Source organism: Camelus ferus, chromosome 34 (genome assembly GCF_009834535.1).
Source record: "Camelus ferus isolate YT-003-E chromosome 34, BCGSAC_Cfer_1.0, whole genome shotgun sequence".
NCBI lineage: Eukaryota > Metazoa > Chordata > Mammalia > Artiodactyla > Camelidae > Camelus > Camelus ferus.
Genome location: NC_045729.1, coordinates 13071033 through 13096133, shown reverse-complemented (window position 1 = coordinate 13096133; position 25101 = coordinate 13071033). Strand labels below are relative to the sequence as shown.

At 48.4% G+C, this 25101-nt stretch overlaps 1 protein-coding gene across 1 annotated transcript in view; it reads right to left on the bottom strand.

Annotated features, from left to right (window-relative positions):
- The window catches only part of GRIN2B (glutamate ionotropic receptor NMDA type subunit 2B), a 377702-nt gene that overhangs the window by 18208 nt on the left and 334393 nt on the right, over nt 1-25101 (bottom strand). The window contains exon 10 of the mRNA XM_032473100.1: nt 24622-24851. Within this exon, the coding sequence (XP_032328991.1) occupies nt 24622-24851 (230 nt within the window). The remainder of the gene's footprint in view (nt 1-24621; nt 24852-25101) is intronic.

Genomic DNA, 25101 nt, shown 5'->3' with positions numbered 1-25101 from the left:
AGTCAACCTGGGCAAGGTGTTAGCCAGTGCCTGGCACGTGTTACACGCACCGTGCTAGGTGTTATTACTACCATTGTCATAACTGTTACTGTCATGATCATCATTATCAGAAGCAAAGGAAGAATTCTGGCAGAGGGGCAAGACTGTGTTAGAGCCCCGAGGGGTCAGCATGAAGAGGAGGTTGGAAGGAACAAGGTAGACAGGAGGAGGAGGAGCTGCGCCCGGATGACGGGCTGGCACCCGGGGCAACAAGGAGGGGCAGAAGCGACACCAGATACTTCCCTACCTTCCAAGAATGTGAACAATGGCAGGTGCACAACTCGATAAAATCAAGACCACGAGGTATACACCAGTGCCACCGACGTGCCAAAGGGGAGAGGCTGCAGCCAGCCTGGCTTCCTGGATGGCTTCTAGAAGGAGGCTGGATTTAAGCTGGCAGGGAGGCCGGGTTGGATTTGGAAGGGTGGAGGTGGGGGGTGAACGGCCCTTCATTTTACAAGGACCCTCCGCTCTAAGACTCCTCCTCCAACAATGCTGCGTTTGCACAATGAGGACACGGACACCCGCGGAGAAGTCTCTGAGGCCGTGATGCTGGGAGAAAGAGCAGGCTCTGGAAAGCAAGCCAAAACCCTCCTAAATGTTGACGGCGTCCAGGCTTGTGTGCTGACACCCAGACACAGCCCGACCGAGCGGATTTAAGTTAATTCTTGTGACCGATGGCACGCGAATGAAAGCGGCTGTACTCGAGCGCAGCGGCGGCAGGAGGCGCCTTCGGGGCTGCTGGCTCCCGGAAGGCCGGCTCTTCTCCCTCAGCTCGTGCGGACCAGGGCCAGCCGGCAGCGCGACCTTGCGGAGACCGAGGCCGTGCGTCCTGCTTGCGGGGTCCGCCCGCGGGAGACACGGAATCGGGGGGGCTTTTGTCTTCAAAGCCCGACAATCCCACACATAAATATTCATTCCATGACTCCTACTTTCACATTTGAATCGCAGAGAGAATCAATGCCCAAATGCCGCTCTGCCCTCTGGGGCCCCCAAGAGAAAAGGGGGGAAGGCTTAGGCTGCAGGGGCGGCTTCTGGGCGGCCCGCTGAGAGCCGGGCGGGGGCAGAACTTAGGGATTCCGCAGGGACCCCCGCACCTACCCACACCCGCCCGGGTCGGTTATTACCTTCGGTGCCCTCGGCTTCACAGTGCTGTTCTGCCTGTCACTTCTATTATTTTTAAGTACAGTTCTATGAATTTTGTTAGCCTGTTTGTCCAATCATTCATTTAAGTTGTGGTAAAACAGACATAAAATGTATCATTTTAAATATTTCTAAGTGTACAGTGCTGCGGCATTAAGTACCCTCATGCTGCTGTGCACCCATCACATCACCCATCTCCAGGGCTTTCTCATCGTCCCCAGCTGAGACTCCGTACCTATTAAACGATACTTCCCACTCATTCAGTGAATTTTAACCATGTATAGAATCTAGTCGTCACCAGCACGGTCGGGACCCAGAACAATTTCCATCTCCCAGCGACCCCCTTCTGTTCCTCCTCTACAGTCTTCACCCTCCCCCTGCCTTTAACCTCTGGCGACCACTGATCTGTCCTCTGTCCTGACAGTTGGTCTTTTCCGGAGTGTCACATAAATGGAATTAGCCAGTAGGCAATCTTTTGAGGTGGGTTTTTCAATTCTCACAGTGCCCCTGAGGTTCATCCGTGCTGCTGCGTGCGTCTGCAGGTCATTTCTTTTTATTGCTGAGTAGAGTTCCACTGTATGGCTGTATCGGTTTCTTTATCCAGTCACCCACGGAAGGACACTTATGTTACTTTCAGTTGTAGGGTAATTACAAATAGAGCAGCTGTAACATTCACGGACAGGCTTTTGTGTGAACATAGATTTTCATTTCTTTCAGGTAAACACCCAGGACTGGGAGTGCTGGCTCACAGGAGCCACTCCCCGCCCCCAAGTCCATCTCTTTTTGCATTTCTTCTCTTTTGATTTGTCCAATTTTCCCATGGACTATAAAGTAAGTACATCAACTATTATTATCTTATTATTCTGCCTGATATTCGTTCTTCCTATGATAATATATTACAGCCTAAATAGGATGGAGTAGGTAGGGGTGTGAGACTTCAGACTGACCAACATCTGAAGATGGGAGGAGGGCCTGGGGAAAGCAGCTCTGGCCTCTCCCGCCACCACCCAGGATCTTTTGTCTGCCCAAAGAGGGAGGAGGGTCAGATGACAACAGACTAGACTTTCTGAAGGTATGCCCTTCTTCACTCACAAAGTGCTGGGGATGGGAAAGGTGGGCATCTGTGCTTACACTGAAACGGCGCTGCAATGACAGAACACAAGTACGCACCCGGGTTACGGGCTCAAAAGATCTAAATTCAAATCCGAGCTTCACTGTTTATTAACTGAACCACTTAATAAACAAAGCACTCAGCTTTGCAACTGAATTTCGACAATGTTCTAAGAGGAGAAATAAGGAACAGCATCTCATCACAAATCCTCCATTTCAGACATGGGGGCCCGGGGAGGCCACCCAGGACCACACCAAGGGACAATGTGACTGTGGATACAGTGATGGATTAGAAAGTCAGAGCTGTCACCTTCTTGAGAGTTATAATCTGGGAAGGAGATGGGAGGAAAAAAATATTTTTACATTTCATTATACATTATCCATTGGAGAGAATATTGTTCAAATTCATGCAGAGTAGGTAGATGACTGAATGGTGATAACAAGAATGCTATAGAAGGTAGTTAGAAGACACAGGTATACGGGTATTAGAAGATACAGGTATATAATGAAAGTGCCAAAATGACCTCAGTGCTCTTCCTGGGCCCCTGGAGAACCTGCCATTTTGCTACTCCCAGGAAGTGAGTTAGCATACAGTCAGCACTCCATATTCAGTCATTTCTGCTCTTTTCCTCTGAATATTAATATTAGTGCTGTGGTTGTCCACAGTGGCAAACACACCTATGTTTGTGTGTGAGGAAGCCTGCATCTGGATGTGAGAAGCCTGGTAAGTATGTCTTCCCAACTCTGGATGCTGTGCATCTGGGGAAGGAGCCCCTTGCCTCTCTGAGCTCAGCATGGAGCTGGGGCTCCTGTGAGAGGCTCGAGGTGGGGGGGTGATGGAGGGGAAGGAACTCACTCTCCTGTCATCACCACCCTCCTGCTGTGGCCAAAACAAGAGCTGGTGGAAAATATAACACCCTGTTCTTTAGAGGATTTCTAGAATTTAGTTAATGATCAGTTTTCCTCATAGTAACACAGTCATTTCTTTTGTATTTTGCAAAATTTGGATATATAAGCTTGAATAAATATTGCCTAAGCTATTTCATAAGCTTAGATAACAGCATGAGAGTTCACATTAGCTGGCTGAGGGTTGGTCCCTGAGCTAGTTGAGCAGAGCAGACGGGTGTCTCCCCAGATTCACTTCACCAGGCCACACCTGTACCCTGAAGTCTTAGGTGTCTGGCCGTAAGTATCATCATCGACACACGCTTAATGGGTATAATCCACGCATGAGTCACTAAGCTCTGCAATGAGGATCTGAAGTGAAATGGGGCAATAGACACAATTGCCACATTACAGTTCAGCTGGAAATAATACTGAAAAGGTAATGACGGACCCATCTATGTTAATACACCACCCGATTTACATATGGTAACTCACTAACCTTTCAATCAACCCTGTGAGGTAGGTATTATTATCCTCATGTAACAGACATGGAGACTGATGCCCAGAGAGGTAAGTAATTTGAATGAGGCCGTATAGCTAGAAACTAGCACAGCAAGATCTCCAATCCAGGAGTTAATGCACGGTGTTAGCTGTGAAACACATCATAGAGTTCTATATACACAGAACAAGTGCTCCGCAAATACACAGCAACGAAAAATCCAGTGACTAAATGAATAAGCCAAGTTCCAAAAGGGACGCAAGGGCAGTAAGGACCATGGAGGTGGACAGGCGCAGAGAACATCACAAGAGGACAGGGATAAGGAGGCTACAGGGAGGAAGTAGAAAGGGAGCTGACTCCTACAGACGGGCTGAGATTTATACCGTCAGAGGTGTGGGGAGGGCACTCAGGGCAAGAGGAAGTCGAGCAGAGTTGCAGAGGGACCGCGACGTAGGGCTCTGCTTGTGGATGGCTGTGCGGCAGAGCTGCCGCGAGTCAGGCTAGGAAGTGGCCACGTGCTCCCCGCCGCGGAGGGACCACTAGGCAGCTAGACCGACACAGCTCGGAAAACACAGAGGCTGGAGCAGGTGTTTACCGGGAAACGACTGGGGGTCTGGCCTGCTTTCAGGGGAAAATAACGGGAGGTATAGACACCAAAGTGGGAGCCTTGACGGAACCCAAGTCTGCCCGTATGTTTAGAAGAACGAAGGAGAGGAAGTGGCAGAGGCAGCCTCATCCCCACCACCTCCTCTCCCATCCCTCCCCTCGCCGGCCCCTCATAGCCACCCTGGCCTCCCGGAAGCTCCTGGAACACGCCAGGCCAGCTCCTGCCTTAGCCTGCTCTGCTCTCTGCCCGGAGGGCCCCCGACATCCATCGCTCCCTCACTAACTTCAGGTCACACATGTCTTCTCACTGAGCCCTTCCCTGACCACTCAATTTAAAATTGCAACTCCTCTGCCAACACCTTCTCCCTCCTCTGCTTCAGTTTTCCCTGTAGCAGTGCACACCTTTTGAGACTGCATATAATTGCCTTTTAATTTTATTTTCTGCCCCTGCCCCTCGCCCCTTTAGAATACAAGTGAAACGAAGGACAGGGTTTCTGTCTGTTTTGATCACTACTCTCTCCGGTGCCTGGACAGTACCTGGCCCTTAGTAGACTCTCAATATGAATGAATGAATGAATGAATGAGTGAGTGAATGACTAAATGAGGGAATGAACTGAATAGCACAAATGCACGTGTATTTATTATACTTCAAAAAATCACTCTAAGTACCCGCCTTACTGGTGAATGCATTTATCAGGCAGCACAGAGGAGAACGCCTGTTTCTCAGCTCCAGCGCTGTCTTGCATCCCTGGTGAATAAGGAGTTAATACATCCTCATGCCGGCTGAGGACATTTTTCCTGGCCCTGTCTCCATTTTCCCTTCAAAAAATATATCCGATCTGAGTTCCCACAAGAACTTGTGGAATTTAGGACTTGACAATGCGTATGAGTATTTCTTTGGCACCAAAAATGTCACAAGAGTTGGAGATGGTTATGAAAACATGGGGATGAAGTGAAACAGAGGCGTAAGGACTAAGGTATTTATTTGTGCTTAATCCTCAAGTCATGCTCCCTCTCAACCTACCCCCGCGCGAGGCTGTTACAAAGGCGCGTTACTGCCGGCCGCTCAGGCCCCTCTCAGACAGAAGCACGACAAGGTGGGACTGTTGCAGATATCTCATAAAAGTTGCGGGTCTAGCAAAGAGACATGACCTTTAAAGAAGATTTTCAGTAAACGGGACAGATGTATTCACCATGGAAACTGGGATTCCAGTTTCACGTGAAGCCCCAGCAACTCATCTACAGTTTTGGGGAAACTGCTGAGGGTTATTAGCAGGATTTCCATGTGCAAGATGCTCCGAGGAATTTAGGGGTGCTCCAGGGGTTAGCATGATAACCTGAGGTTCCTATCACAGTGAAAAGAGCTCAGAGTCATAAAGCTGGGGGCGGGCGAGGACAGCCAAAGGTCTGTGCCAGGCAGGGCCGAGGGTGAGTGAGGATCCCGGGAGAGGCACGTCAGGGGGACAGGCACACCTCGGCTTTCCAGGCAATCGATCAGATCGGTCAATTCCAAACCAAGGGATGGAAGTGCCAGCATGTGCACACGATCACAGTGTGACCCATTTACAGCACAGTGGAACTTCTCGTTTTGGTCAATACTGTCAGCCCTGAGTAGGGGACACTCCAGTCTGCAGAATGTCAGTGCTGGGAGGGAGCCTGAGCGACCCCACTGCACACACCGCGTCCCTCTGGGTTCACCAGGGACCCGCACAGCAGAGGGCACCGAAGAGTCCTTGGTAAAGGAACTTTTTAACCTGGACACAGCATCTTCCTGAACACATTCTGCCATGGATTTTTTTAAAAAGGAAAACCCATCATATCTCCTGGGATACTCGTGGGCTGTGAAACCAAGTTTGAGAAATGCTGCCTGAGCTACTTCCTCACTGGGACACAGCAGGCAGCAGAGGCCCAGGCAGCTCACGATCTGTCCAGGGCCACACGGCCATTCCCTGTTCCTGTCCCCTCCATCCCCTCTTTTATCCCATCACCACACAGGTATTGAGCGCTCACTCAGCACCAGGCATTGCGCTAGAGTCAACGGCAAGGGAAGGGGGCTGCCTCCACACCAGGGTCCTTTGGGGGTAATGAGAGTCCAATGTGCCTCCGTCGTCCTTAATGGGCCTCCACTTACAACACTAACGTCATTGTTATAAGGTGACTGCCACGCAAGTGAAAGATCAATAACCACATCAGGAGAGGAATGGATTTAATTTTTCCAGCTGACTGAAGGTTAAGGCCCAAAGCCCTCTCACTCTTAACTCTTTTGTTGAAAATCATTCTAAACTACGGCAAGTCACAGTCCCCTTTAGGGTTACCCTTCATCAGACACAGTCAGTGAGCACCTGCTATGCATCATGATGCTGGGATATGGGCGCTACACAGGAATTTAGACATGAAAGATCAAAGATGGTTTAAGAGATTGTTTAATGTGTATTGAATTCCAGGAAAATCTTAGAAATTGTTTTTACTTTTTAAAAAATACCTTTATTTCACTTTTATTTTTTAGAATATTTTCAATAGGTATGTAGTTCTGATTGACAGACTTGATTTTCATTCAGCACTTTATTTTTATTTTTGATGGAGGTGCTGGGGATTGAACCCAGGACCCTGTACATGCTAAGCATGAGCTCTACCACTGAACTCTATCCCCACCCCCGTTTTTACTTTTAATAATTCCTTTATATAAGTTTGTTGTGTCCTCATTTACCTCTTTTCCCTTCTAAAAGTGGAAGGTGGCAGTGTTCTGGTTATTTCAGGGTTGGCTACCTCTTGTTAAGTGAGGGAATAGGAAAAGAGAAAGTGCTCAGTGAACACCTGGCGGATTGAGACGCTGAGGTCTCACATCCAGAGAACAATCCAGACGTGGTGAGCACCTGGGGACGTGGAGGGCCTGCCATACTCTGCTCACGTGTGAGATGCGGAGCAGTCAGGGGCCTCGAAGAGAAGATGTATCTTGCCAACTACGTCCTGAAATAACTTTATAATTTAAGATCTGACGAGCCACAACAGTAGCATTATTCAGTATTCTTCTTCTACACCTGCTTGATTTAGATGGTTTGACAGGAGAAATCACAAGAGGAGCAAACCCTGAGACTATAAATGTCCACTCTTTTCTGTGCATGTTACCCTCCCTCCCCCTCCATCAGTGATGAAACTGCCTCCCACTGTTCCTCAAATTCAGACGGCTAATAAAGAAAGAGAAGTATTGGCCTGGGCTTTGAAAACTATATGAATTATACAACTGTCTTCTCATTCATTCTTTGACTAAATGATTCATGAAGTCATCCTTCAACAAATAGTTGAGCCCCTAAATTTGCCAGACTGTATTATGGTTATCATGGATCCCTTGATAAACATGGACAAAAATTCTTGCCCTCACGGAGGTTACAGTCTAGTAGAGAGAGAGACAAATAAACATTGTAAATATAATGAATATTAGCATGTCACGCCATATAACATGATCTCCATTAATGGGAAAAAAGAAAAACAGACAGCGGGGTATAAGCCTATTTTAGAGCCTCTTCCAGATTTTAGATCAGTTGCTTAACTGGTGGCCTGTGCTTAGACTGTCTTTTAGGGACACACGTCACTGTTCCCTGTAAACACGTGTCTCTAATAACATACCTCCTGTAAGTGCCTTCCTCTTTGAGCCTAGACTCACTAGCTTGGTCTGATGTGAATTCTCGGAGGAACAACTTCAAGTTTGCATCAGATAAACATATTAAAATTGATTTTTCCACTTAAAATGAAATCCACGGTGTGTTTCATCTCAGGCTTGGAGAAGAGACTTTTTCTAGAATAAGCAAATGAAGGGATACAGTTACTAGCAGGACAGCTTGCTTATGAATTTGCAGCACATATTTGGGAGAATAACCTAGATGAGTCCATTTCACCCTTAGGTTTTTTAAATCCTCGTCTGAGTGGACGTAATTAGAGGTAAATATGTGCGCTAATGGGGTGCTGTCTCAGCTGCTTAGTAGGAAGGTATTTAAATTCTCCTTATCAAGCTCCATGATGATTCTTTTAAGACACCAGCCCACTGGGTCCTTTTAATGGTTCCAAGCACATGTGTTCGCTTTGTCAATAGTTTACAAAGAAGCTAGCCTCCTTTAAAATTATTCCATAAATTTCAAACCAGGAGCCAATTAGCAGAATGGGGAAAAGTCTTTAGCCAATGCCAAAGTAAACTGTAAGGAAACACGTTTCTCTTTATTAGAAAAGAGGCTCCTATGACTGGGCAGGTGGGACACCTGGTGAAGGGTGGGCAGGATCACTTGAGCTGGGAGTGTAGGGGTAACTTACAAAATGCACACGGAAATGTCTCATTTTCTTTTATCACTCAGATGATGGAATGGAAAACTTACTCCTTAAATCTGCTACGACACTAAACTGGATTGAATGGCTGGCCATTTGGAAATAGAATTAAACATCAAAATAATAAGTCTGGCATGAGGAAAGAGGATATTCAAAGGATGAAGTTCAATTAGGAACTGCGCAAAGTAACCCTTAGAGACTGTAAAACCACACTGCCCTAGAGTAAGAAGGGGCGGGAACTGGCTTTGCCAAGGCATGATCAAAAAAGATTGCGGAGCCCTAGTGGATCACAAGCGGCATGAACTGACAATGCAGTGCTGCTATTTAAATAGGGAGCCTGTGATGGGAAGCTAAAGAGAAATGTGGCAGGTGGTCAGGCCCCATGATGCACCAGTGGGAGGGCTTTATGATCACCGTTCTCTCTCCTATAACTCACAGGTGAAATTCGAGAAGGTTCAGAAAATGACTAAAGGTGAGCGGAGCAAGTCTTCTGGTGAAAGTTAAAAGATGGGTTTACTTAACCTTGAAAGGACACCCAAGGAAACTCCTGCCACTGTACTTGCCATCTGATGTTTTGAGTGTCTGTCGCCTTCACTGGACGATCAGCCTGCGACTGTTTAAGCACGTGTCACACACCGCACAGGTAGGCTTTCCATGAACTTTGGGGACACACTTATACTCAACTCATATTCGCTGTTTATCAGGAACTCAAATATAAGTAAGTGCCCTGTATTTTTATTTAATAAATCTGGCAATCCTACTCACAGGGTAACTGATCATCATCCAAGAAATACTTGTTGAATTAATTGCTATTAGGCACTAGGTATTATGCTAAGTGCAGAGAACAGAAAAACTTAAACAAAAAGCCAGGCAGATGATATAACAGAGGCCTTAGTTAATCCAAAGAACTGTGGAAAGGGGCAGGATTCGGACAGAAGGCAGAATCAGGAGGGGCTTACAAAGGGTGGGAGGGGTTTCGGGAGAGACTCGCCCTCGAGACAAAGAAGCACAACTGGGTTCTGGGCTCGGCGCTACAGCAAGCTGAGCGAGAGCACGCTGGCACACAGCTGTCCTGATCCTCCCACCCCGTGTCCCAGCCCCCGGCTTGTGGCAGCTATTTAGGGTCTATCTGCTGAGTGAAGAAATGAAGAGCAGGTAGTGTGACCAAAAAGCAATGAAACTGATTACTTAGAGGACACCACTGCACCAGGGCTGCATCACAGAGACATGCAGGGGGAGGCGCGCTAATCCGCACGTGTGCAGTGTCTGCTGGCCAGCGGAGAGCCTAAATGCTGTGGAAAATGGGAAGAGAGCTCCCTGGGTTGGGAACTGAGAAGAGGCGCTTCAGGGACCGAAACCGCTAGGTCTCAGGCTCTCCCAAGCCCACATCTAACTTGCCATTCTGGGAATTTTTGGAATGGCAAGGGGTCATTGGGAAGCGCCAATATTTCCTTCATTAGCAGACGAACTAGGGTAGACTAGCAACTACTTATGACAGCAAGTACATAATTTCTACTGCTAAATGAACTAGTAAAGATGGGGATTGACGATAAACATAGGAATGTTATAAACTCTCGGTCTCATCAACAATTCGCCAAGCAGTTAAAGCCCTTTTCTACGTCTGTAAGAGACCCTGAGGTAGAAGCAGTTGGGTCTACTTCTTCTGAGAGTCTGAAGGAAGAGACAACTCTTGGGCAATACAGACCAGGCAAGCAGGAAGGCTGTAAGAGGCACCCAGGTCTGTAATCTGTGCACTCCTGTAAGAAACTGTTTGGAGTGGGGCCTGCTTGCCCAGTGAAATGATATTTGAAGTAATTGTTTCCTGTCACAGTAGTGGGTGACAGACATGGATTTAGAAACGTCCACGGAGCTCTTACTCTGCCCCCAGAAGGATGCTCAGTGCTCTCTCTCAAAAGACCCAGGTCCCGGGCACCTGCTGCCCGTGGCGGATACCCTCCTCCCAGGCACCTCTGGCTCCAGAGCTACTTCCAGTGAGTTTAAGTGCTACAGAGTGACTCCTCCAGCCTCCCCTGCACCCTTTCCAGCACTGACTTGGTCCTGGTCCTCCCCACCCCGCCTCTGAATCTCGCTGAAATAGGCACATGCAGGGAGGTGGGAGGGTGGAGGCGGGAGCGGGGAGGGGGGAGGCGGGACCACGCGGTGGGGCTAGGGTGGATTTGGAGCAGTTTGTCCGTGGCTTTCCAGGCACATGTTAATCATTTACTGGAAACAGCATGGGCTTTGTGAGATGGATTTAGGCACAAACCCTGGGCCTGTCATAGGATCCGAGTCCTAACATTTACTGAGGGATTAGCATGCGTGGGGGCACTTGTCTGAGCACTCCACAGGTATTATAAGTATACAGTTTTTTAAGTCTTTAATCATCACAACAGCTATAGTGTAGGTAACATTTGTATCCTTTTATGATGAGGAAACTGAGGTGCCAGAGGGGTTTAGGAATGCAGCCACATCACATACTTCCCAGTGGCCAAGTCTTAAGTTTTCCCTTCTGTAAAGCAGAGGGAGCATTTGCTCAAAAGGCCCGGGAGGAGAGGTAAAGGAGACAAAGAATGCAGAGCGTCTAGCCCACTCTGAGACCGTGACCGCTGATGTGGTTTTCTGGAGCGCCCACCACAGATGACAGCCGTGGTAGCCAACGCTGCACAGGAACACGTAATACAAGGATTGATTTATTTGGGGACTTAGAAATGCAATTTTTTTAATAGGCAGGCTCCAACCTATGAACACATTGTCCTCAATAGTTCATTTAGAAGTCAGCTGTTCAAAAACTGAAATACATTTCCCCAGAGAAAGAATACTGTAAATGGTTAGCTCATTAAAGGCAATTTCATCCATAAGAGAGCAGAATTTTAGTGTTAATATTATTAGCTTCTGTTCTGGGAACATTCATTCACTTAACACCCTTCTATGCTGCACCAGGCAGGAGCCCAGGAGCTGAACAGACAGAGTTACTGAAAGCACGTCTGTTGCCTCAAGGAGCCTACAGTGCAGTGAAGGAAACGGGCAAGTGATCAATGATTCTGCTGGGGCGGGTGGTGACAGAGGTGGCTTCTGGCTGTTGTAGGAGGGTGGAGCGGGGCCCCTGGGGGTGTGGAGGGGCAGGAGATGGTGACGGGGTCAGGGCTGGCCCTCGCACTCCCCTTTCTATATGCAGACCCCACTTCCTGCACTCCGCTGCTTTTCTAAGCTCCCCTCCAGGGCATCCAAACCTGACAGTCCCTATTTTCCTACATGATCCACGTCCACAAAATCAAAAGCCCTGTTTTTTTTCGGTCTGAAGGAATCACATCTAGGAGTCAAGAGAGAGACAATCTAAAGAAAAAGTCTCACTGATGTGTGATTAAACTATTACTCAACGTCTCCAAGATATCTGCATTTAAGAAGCAGTTTAAATTTTTTGGTTTTTTTACATAAATGTTCAAACTGTAAGTATAAGCACAAGAAAGCTTTCCAAAACAGTACCGGTCACACAGCCCGACCAGCCCGCTTGCGGACTGCCCTGGGAGCCTCCTTCCCCGCTGAGCCACGCGTCCCTCAGATGCTGTAAGGACGCCATGCTGTCCTTGTCATGTGTATGCAGTAGCCCACACGGAGCGCTGGTACCACCAGGGGAGGGGGTGGTGGTGGGGTGGCCGCTTGTCGGGGTCATCTCTAACCCGGAGGGACTCATCCTGGAACACGGGCTGTTAACGGATGTAACGGATGATGTGTGCTGGACACTTCAAACCGAAAACTGAGGGCTCATCATGAACACTGTTGAGGAGGGGCTGGAAAACTGCCCAGCTTCCCAACACCAAACCCCTCCCAGCCCTACTCATGTCGCCGAGACCACCTCCAGCAGAGAGGACCAGGGCCACAATTACATGATTTTGTTAAAAGCCTCCTTTCGATGACTTGGGATTGAGAGGAGAGATGGTAATTACGACTCAAGAGGAGGCTCTGAAGGGCTGGGGCAAGGTGACAAGGTGAGGCCGTCAAGAGAGAAGTAAGTCCTCACAGCTGTGAGGACTGGGGAAGCAAATCACTCCTGCCCTCTGGATAGGAGTTCCTGAATGAATGATATAGGACTTTTCCAAATAAATTTATCTCATGATGTGAGACCTTAGTGCTCATTAGTTTCTGTGTGCGTGTTGACGGTTTTGTGCACTTTACAGGGTGGAGCACGCTTGCCCCTGACTCCAAGTATTCTGAGTATTGATACGTCTGTGGTCACTACCTGACCCCAAGCTAATGGCTGCCCACATGTCCCGTGAAACGGTATTTATGGTTGTCAGATCACTGGGGTGTTTAAAGAATTAAGCTATTCTGTCTATGCTGTTTGGACCCCAAATTGTCCCGAATCTTGTCAGAACTAGTGATGACTTTCTGATTTGCATCAGGGTAGCAGGTGCTCTGGGAGCCACCATCGACCTCAACTCTGCCTCCACATCCACTTGAACCTTCGCGGCCTCCTCCCTCGGCACCAGAGGGTTAAAGCAACCAGTCTGGCAGCCGCCTCTTCTCATTAGCAACCTGGAATCACTGCTGTGCTGAAGGCTGCACTGCTCTTCAGCGTTTGAATATCAATTTGCATAATGAAGCAGGTGAGAGCGCCTCTTGCCTGTTCAGGCAGCCGTGATTGGCAGAGAGAAAGGGATTTGTCTGTAATTGGCCACAATTAATTGGACGTGCTTTTATAAGGAGAAAAGGAAAAGGCAGAAATTGCTCAGCGTGTCCACCTGGTCAAGCCGCATCTGCAGCCTCTAGTGTGTGCGTGTTTGCAGTGATGGTGGGTGTGCCATGTAAAGGCACGTAAGTGGATAACCGCGTGTGCTCAAGTGCATTTCTTCCCCTGGAAGCAAGCAGAGGCCCTTTCCCCAGCAGTGCCTCTGCCCGGGAGGTCAGCAGCTGCAGCGTCCTTCCTAACGCAGGGCTGTTTGCCGTCTTGTTCAATGTGTACTTGAGCCCGCTAGGAGACGTCACTAGACATCACGGCATTCCTTCTTCAGTACCAGGATGACACCCAGCTCGAGGTCTCTTTTGTACTCGGTCCGAAAAAGGCTGAGTCCCAGCTGTCTCTGGGTCTGCCCGCGATCAGTTCTTGCAAGAAGTGGAACTGCCTTATACTTGACTCAGTGCACGCTGGGGTGCTCGTGGTAAGCTGGGAGATGTGTGAGGAAGTTTCACGAAATTAAGCATTTAGCACGCTTAGTATCAAGGTGCTTTATAGACTTAAGCCACTCATGGTCTCCTGGCCACAAGTACTTCAGAAACAGTGAATGAATGCCATTCTTGCTTTGGTTTCCTCCTAGGATGAGGATGGTGGGGGAGGTAGGGTGCGCTTCCCTCCTCTCTGATTCTCTCCTCTTTTCTTTTCTGGCTGGACTAAGTATGTATATGGGTTATTTCCTAGAAGAGAGGAAACATGGCGCCCAACAACAGTCCATGTCTCTTCAATTCGTTCACCCAGTCAACCCTTATTAAATAAGTGGCTCTTACAAATGCTGGAGAGGCTGTGGAGAAAAGGGAACCCTCCTACACTGCTGGCTCGGTGCAGCCACTGTGGAAAACAGTATGGAGATTCCTCAAAAGACTAGGAATAGACTTACCATACGACCCAGGAATCCCGCTCCTGGGCATATATCCAGAAGGAACCCTACTTCAAAATGACACCTGCACCCCAGTGTTCATAGCAGTGCTATTTACAATAGCCAAGACATGGAAACAGCCTAAATGTCCATCAACAGATGACTGGATCAAGAAGATGTGGTATATTTATACAGTGGAATCCTATTCAGCCATAAAAACCGACAACATAACGTCATTTGCAGCAACGTGGATGTTCCTGGGGAATGTCATTCTAAGTGAAATAAGCCAGAAAGAGAAAGAAAAATACCATATGAGATTGCTCGTATGTGGAATCTAAAAAAAAAAAAAAAGAACAGAACATAAATACAAAACAGAAACAGACTCAGACATAGAATACAAACTTGTGGTTGCCAAGGGGGACGGGGGTGGGAAGGGACAGATCGGGATTTCAAAATGTAGACTAGATAAACAAGATTATACTGTATAGCACAGGGAAATACATACAAGATCTTGTGGTAGCTCACAGCAAAAAAAAAAAAGTGACAATGAATATATGTATGTTCATGTATAACTGAAAAATTGTGCTCTACACTGGAATCTGACACAACATTGTAAAATGACTATAACTCAATAAAAAAAATGTTTAAAAAAATAAGTGGCTCTTAAATGTGTGAGGGACTATTGAGATCAGAACCAAAGGCAACAGAGTCATTGGATATTCCTAGATTCGAGGGAACAAAAGTCTCTTCTAGTTTCCTGTGCATTCACAGATGGGCAGAGCGTGGTCTGCTCACTCTTCTGTAGGTTGGCAGGGGTCCTTCATCACCCCCTTGAGAATCTGAGAAGCCAGACCAGAGCGGCCCCACGACAGGGGCTTGACTGGATTCTGCTGCCTCAGGCCAGCGCCTCTAGCAGCGTGTCCCTCGTTCCTGTGTCCACACAAAGGGGACGTGGGGCTACAGCCGTACAGTGAGACGGGACAGCTGCAGGCTTTGGAGTCAGCTCTCCCTGGATCAGGTCCTGACACCCTCACTTCCTAGTTGTGTGACTTCAGTGAATTTGCTTGATCCTTCAATGAGTCTCTTCACCTAGTGAAAGACGTTAATAACATCTGTCTCAAAGGGTGGGCACGAGGATTAAAAGCAGCAACAGATGTGACGAGCCTAACAGCAGGCACATAGTACACGTTCATCAAATAGTGCGCGACCGCTCAGCGCTAAGGGCGGAGGCAGGCACGCGCGGCCGCAGGAGTCCCAGCCAAGGTCAGCTGGCCAGGGGATAAAGCCCGCAGCGGAGCCAGCTTGTACGGAACCTGCGCCTGCGCTGTTCTGCCCGCTCCCGGGGGGGCCTGGGGTGGAAGGCTGAGGAGGGGGCGCCGAGAGGCAGGCAGGAACCCCCCTTGTGGTGCTGCAGGGACCGGGCACTGACGCGCTCTAGACAAGGCCACTGTGCAAAGCAGACTCTTCTCCCAGAGGGCCTCTCAGTGTGAACCCGGTCTCAGTCCCTGACGGCAGCTAGTTGTCTACAGCAGTCCCTTCGGCCCCTCCATCGGGCGCCACCCCTCCAGGTTCGGCCGCCTCACCCTGCGCAGGAAGCCCCGTGGGCAGCCCCCTTTGCAGTCTCCTCCCTGCACTCCTGGCCCAGACTGGCCCCCCTGCCCATGTGGCCTGCCTAATGTGGACTTGAGGGGCACAGAGCCGACTGCCCTCGGTGGGAGTCACCCACCCACGGGGCCACTGGCCAAGACCTGTCACCTCGGTCTTCCCAGGTTTGAGTCAAATGCCATCTTTCCCCACGCTGACGGCAGGCGGTGAAGTCCAAGCTCTCCGAAGGGTCCCCTCCAAGCCCTTCCGTAGGTTTGAGAGACGCGGGGGAAAGGTGGGGGCGGGGGGAGGCGCAGCCCTGCAATAACTCCCCGCAGAGTTGTTCACTGCCACAACCCTGTTCACACTCCTGCTTCCTGCCTGCGTCCTGGCGGGTCCTGCTCAGGTGGCAGCTTTCCCACCTGTGCTTTTACCTCCAGCCGGATGGACAGAGTCCCATCTAGTCTGAAAGGGTCCCCCTAGTGACTTTGATACCAACCCTTTCCTCTAGCCCACCGCTTCCCTGGAAGCCACTCCTTCCTGCATCCCCACCACAGACAGGCCTGCTTGGACAGACTAACCCCGTAATGATTACAGCGAGGACCCAAGACCCTGATCTTCCTCCTCCTGACTCTGCCTCCTGAAAGGCTCAGCTGCCTGCACCTCGGGGACCCTCCACACGGGCAGCTCTCGGGGTCACACTGGCTGGTGTCAGTGCCCCTGACGCTCTGAACCAGAGCTGCCCAAATAGGACTGGATTAAAACACCAGAGGAAGCGTCAGGGGCGATGGTGCCAGTAGGCCATGGCTGGAAAGGAAAACTTGACCCTGACACTGAATTGTAAATAAAGTGGTGGGGCTTCCTGAGCCTCAGGCATCCTCAGGAGCCCCTTGGCCCTAGCACATGCCCAGTTTTGCAGAAAACTTCCCAGATACAGCAGGCTGCAACCAGTCCACAGAGACCCTCATGCACCCTTACCATCATTGTAGCGAGGGGGCCCTGGGAGGGTGGAAAGGCCGAAACATCCTTAGAAGCCCAGAGCCAGCCCGGATTACAATTTTCACTGCGAATACAATTCTGACATCTTTAAAACTTGATTCATTTTAGGCCTGATGACTTTGGCCCCATATAAATTTTCATGGCTGCATTAATTTGTCTCGAAGGACTTGAACTTAGTTGCCCAGAAGTGAAACACTCATTCTTAATAAATCCTTAACCCACAAGCCAAGATTAGTTAGCATGTAAAAGCTCAGCCCCCTTGTACTGAAACACTTATTTCTAACTTTTGTTCTTTTTTTCAATTTAAAAAATTTTACTATTTTATTTTTATTGAAGTATAGTCATTTCACAATGTTGTGTCAATTTCTTTTGTTCTTAACGAGAGAGAAAAGGATGTTGAAGAACTCTCTTATTTTTCTGCGATGTCTATACACTTCTGAATGAAGAAACTCCTTTTAACAGTTAGCCAAAGGCAACAGCTCCCTTGTCTCAGAACCAGAGACTTGACTGGAAATAGATTTGAACTTGGTGGGAGCCCCAAGAGCCACCACTCCTCCCAACCTGGAAGAGATGCCCTGACCCAGAGATATCCCACGTGGAAGCCACAGAGAGAAATTTAATGATTGGAGAAGTGCTCACTCTTTTTTCCCCTACTCCCAGAGCACCCAAAGCTTGAGTACCACACGTGGTGCTCTATGCTTTGATTTTTGTTAATAAAATTGTTTTTTGTCTATTGCTGGCTTTCATCTGGGGCCCAGCTCAATTCAATCCAGGTGGGGAAAGTGTGAATTCATCTTCATGTTAACTTGTCGTAGCAATTAAAAAAAATCTTATCGCTCCAGGAAGGCGTCCATCACTCTAATATTCACTACCCAGAACACCTTTCTAAGAAGAGTTATACAGAGCAGATCGAGCTTACGTTGGGTTCTGATGCTTCTTTTTCTTTTTTCTTTTCTTTGCTTCCTTCTTTCTCCCTTCATTTCATTTGGTTTCATTTTACAAAAAGATGGTTCCATTGATACCAGCAGAATGAGACAAAACTTGCTTCTTTTTCCAGGTAAAGACAACCTTTCTCAGATCCACTTTGGAAAACTTATGTTCTATGCACATGGGAAACTTGCATTCCTCATGCAGCTTTGTTAAGCGTCAAGTTCCTCATTACCCAAATCTTGTTATCTTTATGTTGTTTCGGAGGATTGAGATAAACATATGTATACATATATGTACACACATATGCACACACATACATGCAGATATGAGTGTGCATTTCTGTGTAACAAGGAAGATACGTTCATCTACATGAAGAGTGAGGACACCTGCTTGCCTTTGATGAGAAAAATATCACCGGTGCTTCGTTCCTTGCAAGATTTGAACAACACAGCAAAATCCAGACTACGAGAGGGGTGCATTAGTGTTACTTTCCCCAGAAGAGTTGTGAAAATGATACATCTTACAGAAACATGTCCTCAGTTCCCTGTGACAATGACATTCCTGCTCAGAGGTCTAGCTGAAGGCTGTGCGGGAAAGGAGCACACAGACAACACACTTCATGCTCTGAGAAACGAACAGTCATCAGACTCAAGGACAGAGCAAAAGGGAGCACACGGTGACATGTAGGCTTTTTATTGTCTCCCTAAAATTAACCAGCATGGAGAAGACTCCCTCTGGGTTTAAACCACGTCTCTGCAAATCTTCAGCATGACATAGATCTGTTCTTCTAAGCAAAGGAGATTAGTTGGAAGAGGAGCTGAATTGGATTCTGCTGGAAGAAATACCCCCTTTGGAAAGACGGGGCTAGGTGGCTGACAGAGGAGATGGGGTGAATAGGAGAAGCACCAAGGTTTAAAGGGGACAAGGGGCTGAGGACACTTGTCACTGGACTTAGCAGTGATCCATGATGATATAAACCTGAGAGCTTCAACTTAATAGCATATGCAAAGATCTTTTTCCCAAATAGGGTCAACATTCACGGGTCCAGGGATTAGGAGGTAGACGAATCTTTTGGGGGAACACCATTCAACCCCGAGAAGCCCTGACAGTACAGCAGAGGTGGGAGGTGAGCAATCCTGTGTGGGAAGTCACAGAAGGTCAGAAGCAGGTGGTCATTCAAGGAGAAAAGGGCAGAGTGACGCCTGATGCTGTGAAGGGGACACAGCAGAGAAAGAGGACCCTGGGGGCCCTCTCCGGAGCCCAGCAGTTAACACTGGGACACCTGTATCCTCAGACTGGGAGGGTGACCACTGCTAAGCTCCACTGGGGGCCTCAGTCGAGGCAGCCAGTCAAGTCAAGAACAGACTCAGGAAGTAGAACTCAAGGGGGCCAGCTGAGGGATGTGGGGGTCCCATTCTCAAATAAACCAGAAAAGTGGTGACAGCTGACTCCGAGCAACAGACCTGGGGCTGTGCAAGCCCCAGCACTTTGCTCTGGGTCCATCTGGATGGAGACCACCCTGGCAAGAATGAGGGGGCTCAGTCCCTGGGGCAGTGGTCCATGGATCTTGTCAGATGGGTTCTGCTAATTGGGAGGCAAAGGGGCAGGTGTCCCCTCCCCGACCCATGTGTGTCCTGTGCCCCAGAGACTCCCAGGTTTGGGGAGTTTTCTTCTCTTGTCACTTCCTCCAGAACTGCTTGTGACCAGCTGTTGCAGCAGGACCAGATGCCTGACTGCTCCAGAGGACTCCGTGCTATAAATCAGGCCCTTATTTCGCTCGGCTACCTGGAGGCCCAGCCCAGGCCTCATTGTCAGCCCCCTGACAATGGTCATGCCGGCTGCTTTCCCGAGTGGGTTATTTGTAGCTCAGTATTCCACGATCTGACCAAGATGTTCTGGTCCGGGACCCGGTGCGACAGATCAGGCTTGCAGTCAGCTGTCTCCCACTGGCTTTCAGCAAAGTTAACAGAGCCAGGAAGCCCCGTCTGTACAGTGGTGAGCATGGCCCCCTTCCTCACGCAGGCTCAAATGCCATCCAAACGTCACACGCCAGCGTAGCTGTGGGGTAAACATGCTTATCACCAGGCTGGTGTTCTTCCAGGTGTACTGACGCATTTGTTTGCATGCTGATTGAGAAGTCATACGCTGCGGTCTGCAGAAAGAACCTGAGGCAACTTCCAGCCCCTATGGAACTTCTCAGAAACTCAGAATAATCATTGTCTAGAAGAGCCGCGGGGTCCTCATTTCAGTTTTCGATGGCCGTCCCGGTTGCACCTTCAATGTTGCAGGCAAAGATGTCCACCCTCATTAACTAGATAAGCATCCTTTTGACATTTTTAAAGTGAATAAAGTTCCTAGAGTGCCTCGAGGAAAAGAACCGCAAAATATAACGCCGTTTATGTCGCACTGGTGGTAGGTGTGTGCGAGGCAGGGTGCAGCCAGGTGCCTGTGGGAGCCCAGTGGCCACACGGCCACCTCCAGGGACCTTGGCAGTCTCTGCCTCCCTGCAGACTCCCTTCACCCCCCGAGTCTGTAACTGACCCTTCTCTCGCCTGCTGCCACCACTCTCCCACCCTCCTTAAAGCTCAGGGTCACAACAGGCCCAGGCTACAGTCAATCTGTGGGCCCTTAGCCTGTCCAAGAACAGAAAATCACCATCAGTTTCTGTTTAAAGGAATGCCTCTGAAAAACTCTTTAAAGAAAGGGCAAATGTTAAAATACTATCTGATTGTTTTGGATCGGCTTAATCAGATGGCTACGTTTTAGTAGAGGAAAAGCATCTCACTTGTTAAGCTTTGGGAAGGTAGATGGAAGGTCAGGAAGGGAAGGGATGAACTGGGAAAAGCCCAGGGATCTGAACACGTGGCACACTCTTCAGGGGCTGGAGCCAACTGGGAACAACAGAAGGGCAAATTACTTAACCTCTCCAAGCTTCAATTTCCTCATCTGCAAATGAAGGTATTAAAAGCACCATTACATAAGATAATCCATGTAATGTATTTGGCACTGTGCCTGGCTCCTGAGAGTTGAAAAATGTTAGCAGAGATATTATTGTTGAAGTTGTATTAGTAATACTGATAACTGTTATTATTACTAGCAGTGGTAGAAGTAGTAGGAGCAGGCTTGCTCGGTAGTGCGCTGACCTGAGAAGGGCTAGGTTAAGTGCAAGGTCATTCAATGAGAGGGCAGGGGTGTCAGTACTGGTCCTCCGCTATGTCACAGCTTTGTCTGGGATTGGCCACAAGGGACACATCCTGGCAGAGTGATTTTTAGAGCCAAACACACAGGGACCCAAACTTTGGTTCTGTCACTTGATAACGTGTGACTTTACGGAATCACTAAACTTCGCAGAGTCTCGGTGTCCTGATTGGTAGAATGCGCTTAATTGTACCCGCATGAAGATGACTGATATAACATATATGTAACATATTTAATGCACCCAAGGCCCCTCCTTCGTTGGCCAAGCTGATTCTCCTCCATAAGGTGATGGGCAGACTGCAAAATGAGAAATCCATCTGGGAAGCTGAGAACACAAGAATTAGCACTGTGGGCTCTCTGTTAAGAGAAAAAAGATGTCACCAGCTTCCTTACATCCTCCTCCCACTGGGGGAGCTGACAGAATGTACAGTAGGGCTGCTAAATGTGAGAACTTGCACTCACATTTAGTTGTAGCATGTAGTGGAGTAACTCAGACTTCCCTGATGTGATGAGCCGCCCAGTCAAAAGGAGCCCCAAATAGGAATTCATGGCAGTTTCACTCTGAACAGCCTGACTTTGTACCTTAACATAAGTGCGCTCTGGGAACATTTTTCTGTCATAAATTTGAAGATAATTTCTTAAAATTTATAGGTTTAATGACTACAAATATCTTCCCATCATCACTCCAAAATATTTATCGTTTGATCTGAGTTACAGAGAAGATACATCAACCGTGATAGTCAAAATGAGTTTAGAAACACTTCTCCACTTTAAATGTTACCTTCCTTGATGAAAATTTAATTACATTGAAAAAAGAATTTTCCAAATCACCTCATTTCTGTTCTCAATGTTATTGCTTTGACGACTTTATTATTTTCTTTTTCTAAATTCACAGGATACACTTCGTCTCATGCAAAGTCATTCCTGAGACTTAGTGTTCTTTAGGTGTTTTGAAGTAAAACTAGTAAGAATTTTGATATTTTAAGTGCACTTTCAGAAAAATCTCTGATTTATAGTACTGTTCCTGACACGGACATGCAGTTGTATGTCATTCGTTACTTACATGTTTTCTATAATTATGTAAATTATATTGACATTTCCTGGTAGGATGCTTACAATTTCCTATTTTGTCATTTGCAGAATGCTGAAATGTATCAGATAACCATTTTCAAATTGAACAGCTGTTAAAGGGTTCTGGTTCCTTTGCTGCTTTCTTTGTCTATAATGCTTAGCCCACTGCTCTATGCAAAAGACTCAAGGAAATATACCTTCTCTCCCTCTCTCCCCACAGACTTTTTATAAAAATGATAACCAAGTTATGGTCACTGCCTTTGTGGAGCCCATGGTCAAGCAGAGGTAGATATAGCCAGGTTCAGGTCTGCAGATGACTACAGTAAATGTGGAAGACAGGTGTTGTAATACAGGTATGAATGACTGCCAGGACAGAGGACAGAACGGCTAGCTTCCCACATGAGCCCGGATGAGAAAGCTTTCCAAATAAAGTGACATCTAGTCTGTGTCCTAAGTTTCAGTGGGAGTTTGGGGAGTAAAGACGTGAGGAGAGGAACATCGCAGGCAGATGCAGAGAAGCATCCTTGGGAAGGATATGAGGCAAGGATGCTTAGAACGTAGGATGTAAGAATGGATGCATGGACCGATGAGACGGAATTGCTGGGGCACACTGGGAATCATTTGTAAAAGCTCTGAAAGCCACATTGGAAAAAAAATTGTCTTTATTCTATGAGCGATGGAGCCACTGAAGTTCTGTAAGCAGAGAACTAATGGGATCCAACTTTTGGGAACATAACCAGAATGGTGTGGAGGACAGACAGTGCCCAGCCTCTCTGGTTCAAGCAGCCTAGAACAGTATGTTCTTTCAAAACCACAGAAGGGAAAACAATCTCCCTCCATCTCAATTATGCTTAGTTCAAGTAGAATATCATCCGGTTGTTGCCAGGTGGGAGGGGGCCCAGGAGAGAAAGATACAGCGTCCTAAGCAATCCGCAGAGACATTGGAAGAAAGCAACATGATAAGGGCGGAATGGCCCAGAGTCCCCAGGGGGCTGTGGTCCACCACCCCTCGACCATGTTATGTACTGCACAGCCACATGGTCCCGCCAGACTCTGCATGGGGACATGATACGCCACCCCTCTGCCATTTCCTGAGGCGAGGACCCGGTCGTCCACACCTCTGACAGATCCACACGTGAGGACATGGTCTGTCACGATCCTGCCACACTCACATTCTAAGACGGGCATGGCTCCCTCAGCTATGCCTCCTCCAAGGATGGGGCCCCGGGAAACAGCTGTTGTCGGCCCCTCTACTGCAGAAACAGACTTACAGAAACAGGCACAAAAACTAGTTGTTGAAGGGGTGAAGGGAGCTGTCTAACCCAGATTTTCTGAGAGGATCGCAATGGTGAAGGCAGGATGTTGACAAAGGAACAATGAGGGGGAGAGAGGCTTACAATGAATTAAGTGATAAATGAATGAATACATGAATAAATGCATAATAAATCATGAGCTGGAAGAAATAAGTAAAAAGAAGCTTAAAAATAAAGAAGAAGGAAATACAAGAGTCGGACAGGATACTTTTAAAACTGGGGAGGAAAACTAAAGTAAAAAGGAAGACAAACCAGAGAAAGAGACAACATAAAGAGGTCAAGGGGGAGGGGTTCGTCTGTGTGTGTGTGTGTGTGTGTGTGTATTTACTTTTCATTCTCGTAAGAAGCTGGTTTATCTTCCTTATGCTTTTGAATGTTCTTCGTGTGTGGTGATGAGTAGACAAAGAAATCGTAACCTGAGCCCTCAAAGAGAGTATCTCTCCTTGTCATTCGTCTCCAACCATTTGCTAAGTGTTTAAGGTTTAGCCTGGGGAGAGCTGACCCACGTGTAAACCATTAACTGTAAGACCATCGAGTCTAAACACGTCTGCTGGTATCACCCAGTTTCATCCTGGGAAAAGGGGTGGGAAATCACATTTTCTAAATCTTAAGGTACTGGAGAGGTAGGAAATGTGCTGTAAGTGAGTCTCCAGAAAGATCTGGGGGATCTAGGCATGATTCTGGCAGACCTAGAGAGTCACCTGTACTGAGCATGGGTTTCGCACATCCTCACTCAGAGACCACGGCAACCAGCAGACACTCCTCTTCCTCTCTCCACTGCGCAGGCCAGCAGGGAGGCCTGCAGCCTGTATGGGGGCAACCCAGCCACCGGCACCACACGGGCAGTCATCAAGTGAATCAGTGGGACACGGTGAGAGGAGCCCTCCGTCTCAACCCTGGGAACACACGAGTGTGCCCGCAAAGGGAGAGCCCACGGGCAAACAGCTCTGGGAGGAAAGCAAAGACCACAGTGGGCCGGTGCCCCGAGTGTGGGTGCACGGGGAGGCCCTCTAATGACACCCCAAAGCACAGCCCGGTGCTGCAGGCCACGCGGGCGTCTCCAGCAAGAGGACCTGTGCACTCAGAGAGCCGCCAACATACCAAGCCCTTCATGTGCAGCCCAGGCGCGCCCGTGACGACGTTTCACAAACGAGAAGGCGAACGCGAAGGAATATTATTTCGGTGGGGAAACTGACTTCTGCTCCCGTGTCCCGATTTAAGGAAACATAAGAAAGAACTGTCGATTCTAAAGATTTAGAAAATTAACAGGCACTCGAGAGCTTTGAGAATGGCTCAGAACGGGACCGAGGGATAGATGGGCGGTTTCAAATGGTTCTCCTACCTTTTTGTCACTCAGGCCAGAAACCTGGTCCACGTACTCCTCCTGGATCATGAAGGCAGCTAAATTGGCAGTGTAGCTGGCCAGGAAGATGACAGCAAAGAAGGCCCACACCGACACCATGATCTTGGAGGTGGTCCCCTTTGGGTTCTGCACAGGGACGGAGTTGTTAAACACAAGACCCCAGAGCAGCCAAATAGCTTTGCCGATGGTGAAAGATGGGCCGCCTGGCTCTGGCAGGACAAAAAGACAAGGACAGAGAGTTAAGACCCAGCCACCAGTTCTACTTGAACCTGCAAGCACACAGAGCTGGTAAGTTCCCACTCAGAGCAGCATCCTGGCCAACTGAGCCCCAGCCCTTCCCCAGACAGTGTTTCCAGTAGACAGCTTGTGTCTCTTTTCTCCTGGGACCCTCAGGCAGGCAGAAGAGGGTCCCTTAGGAGAAAAGCCAGAGGCCCCAGGTGTGGGGGGATCCTGCTCCAG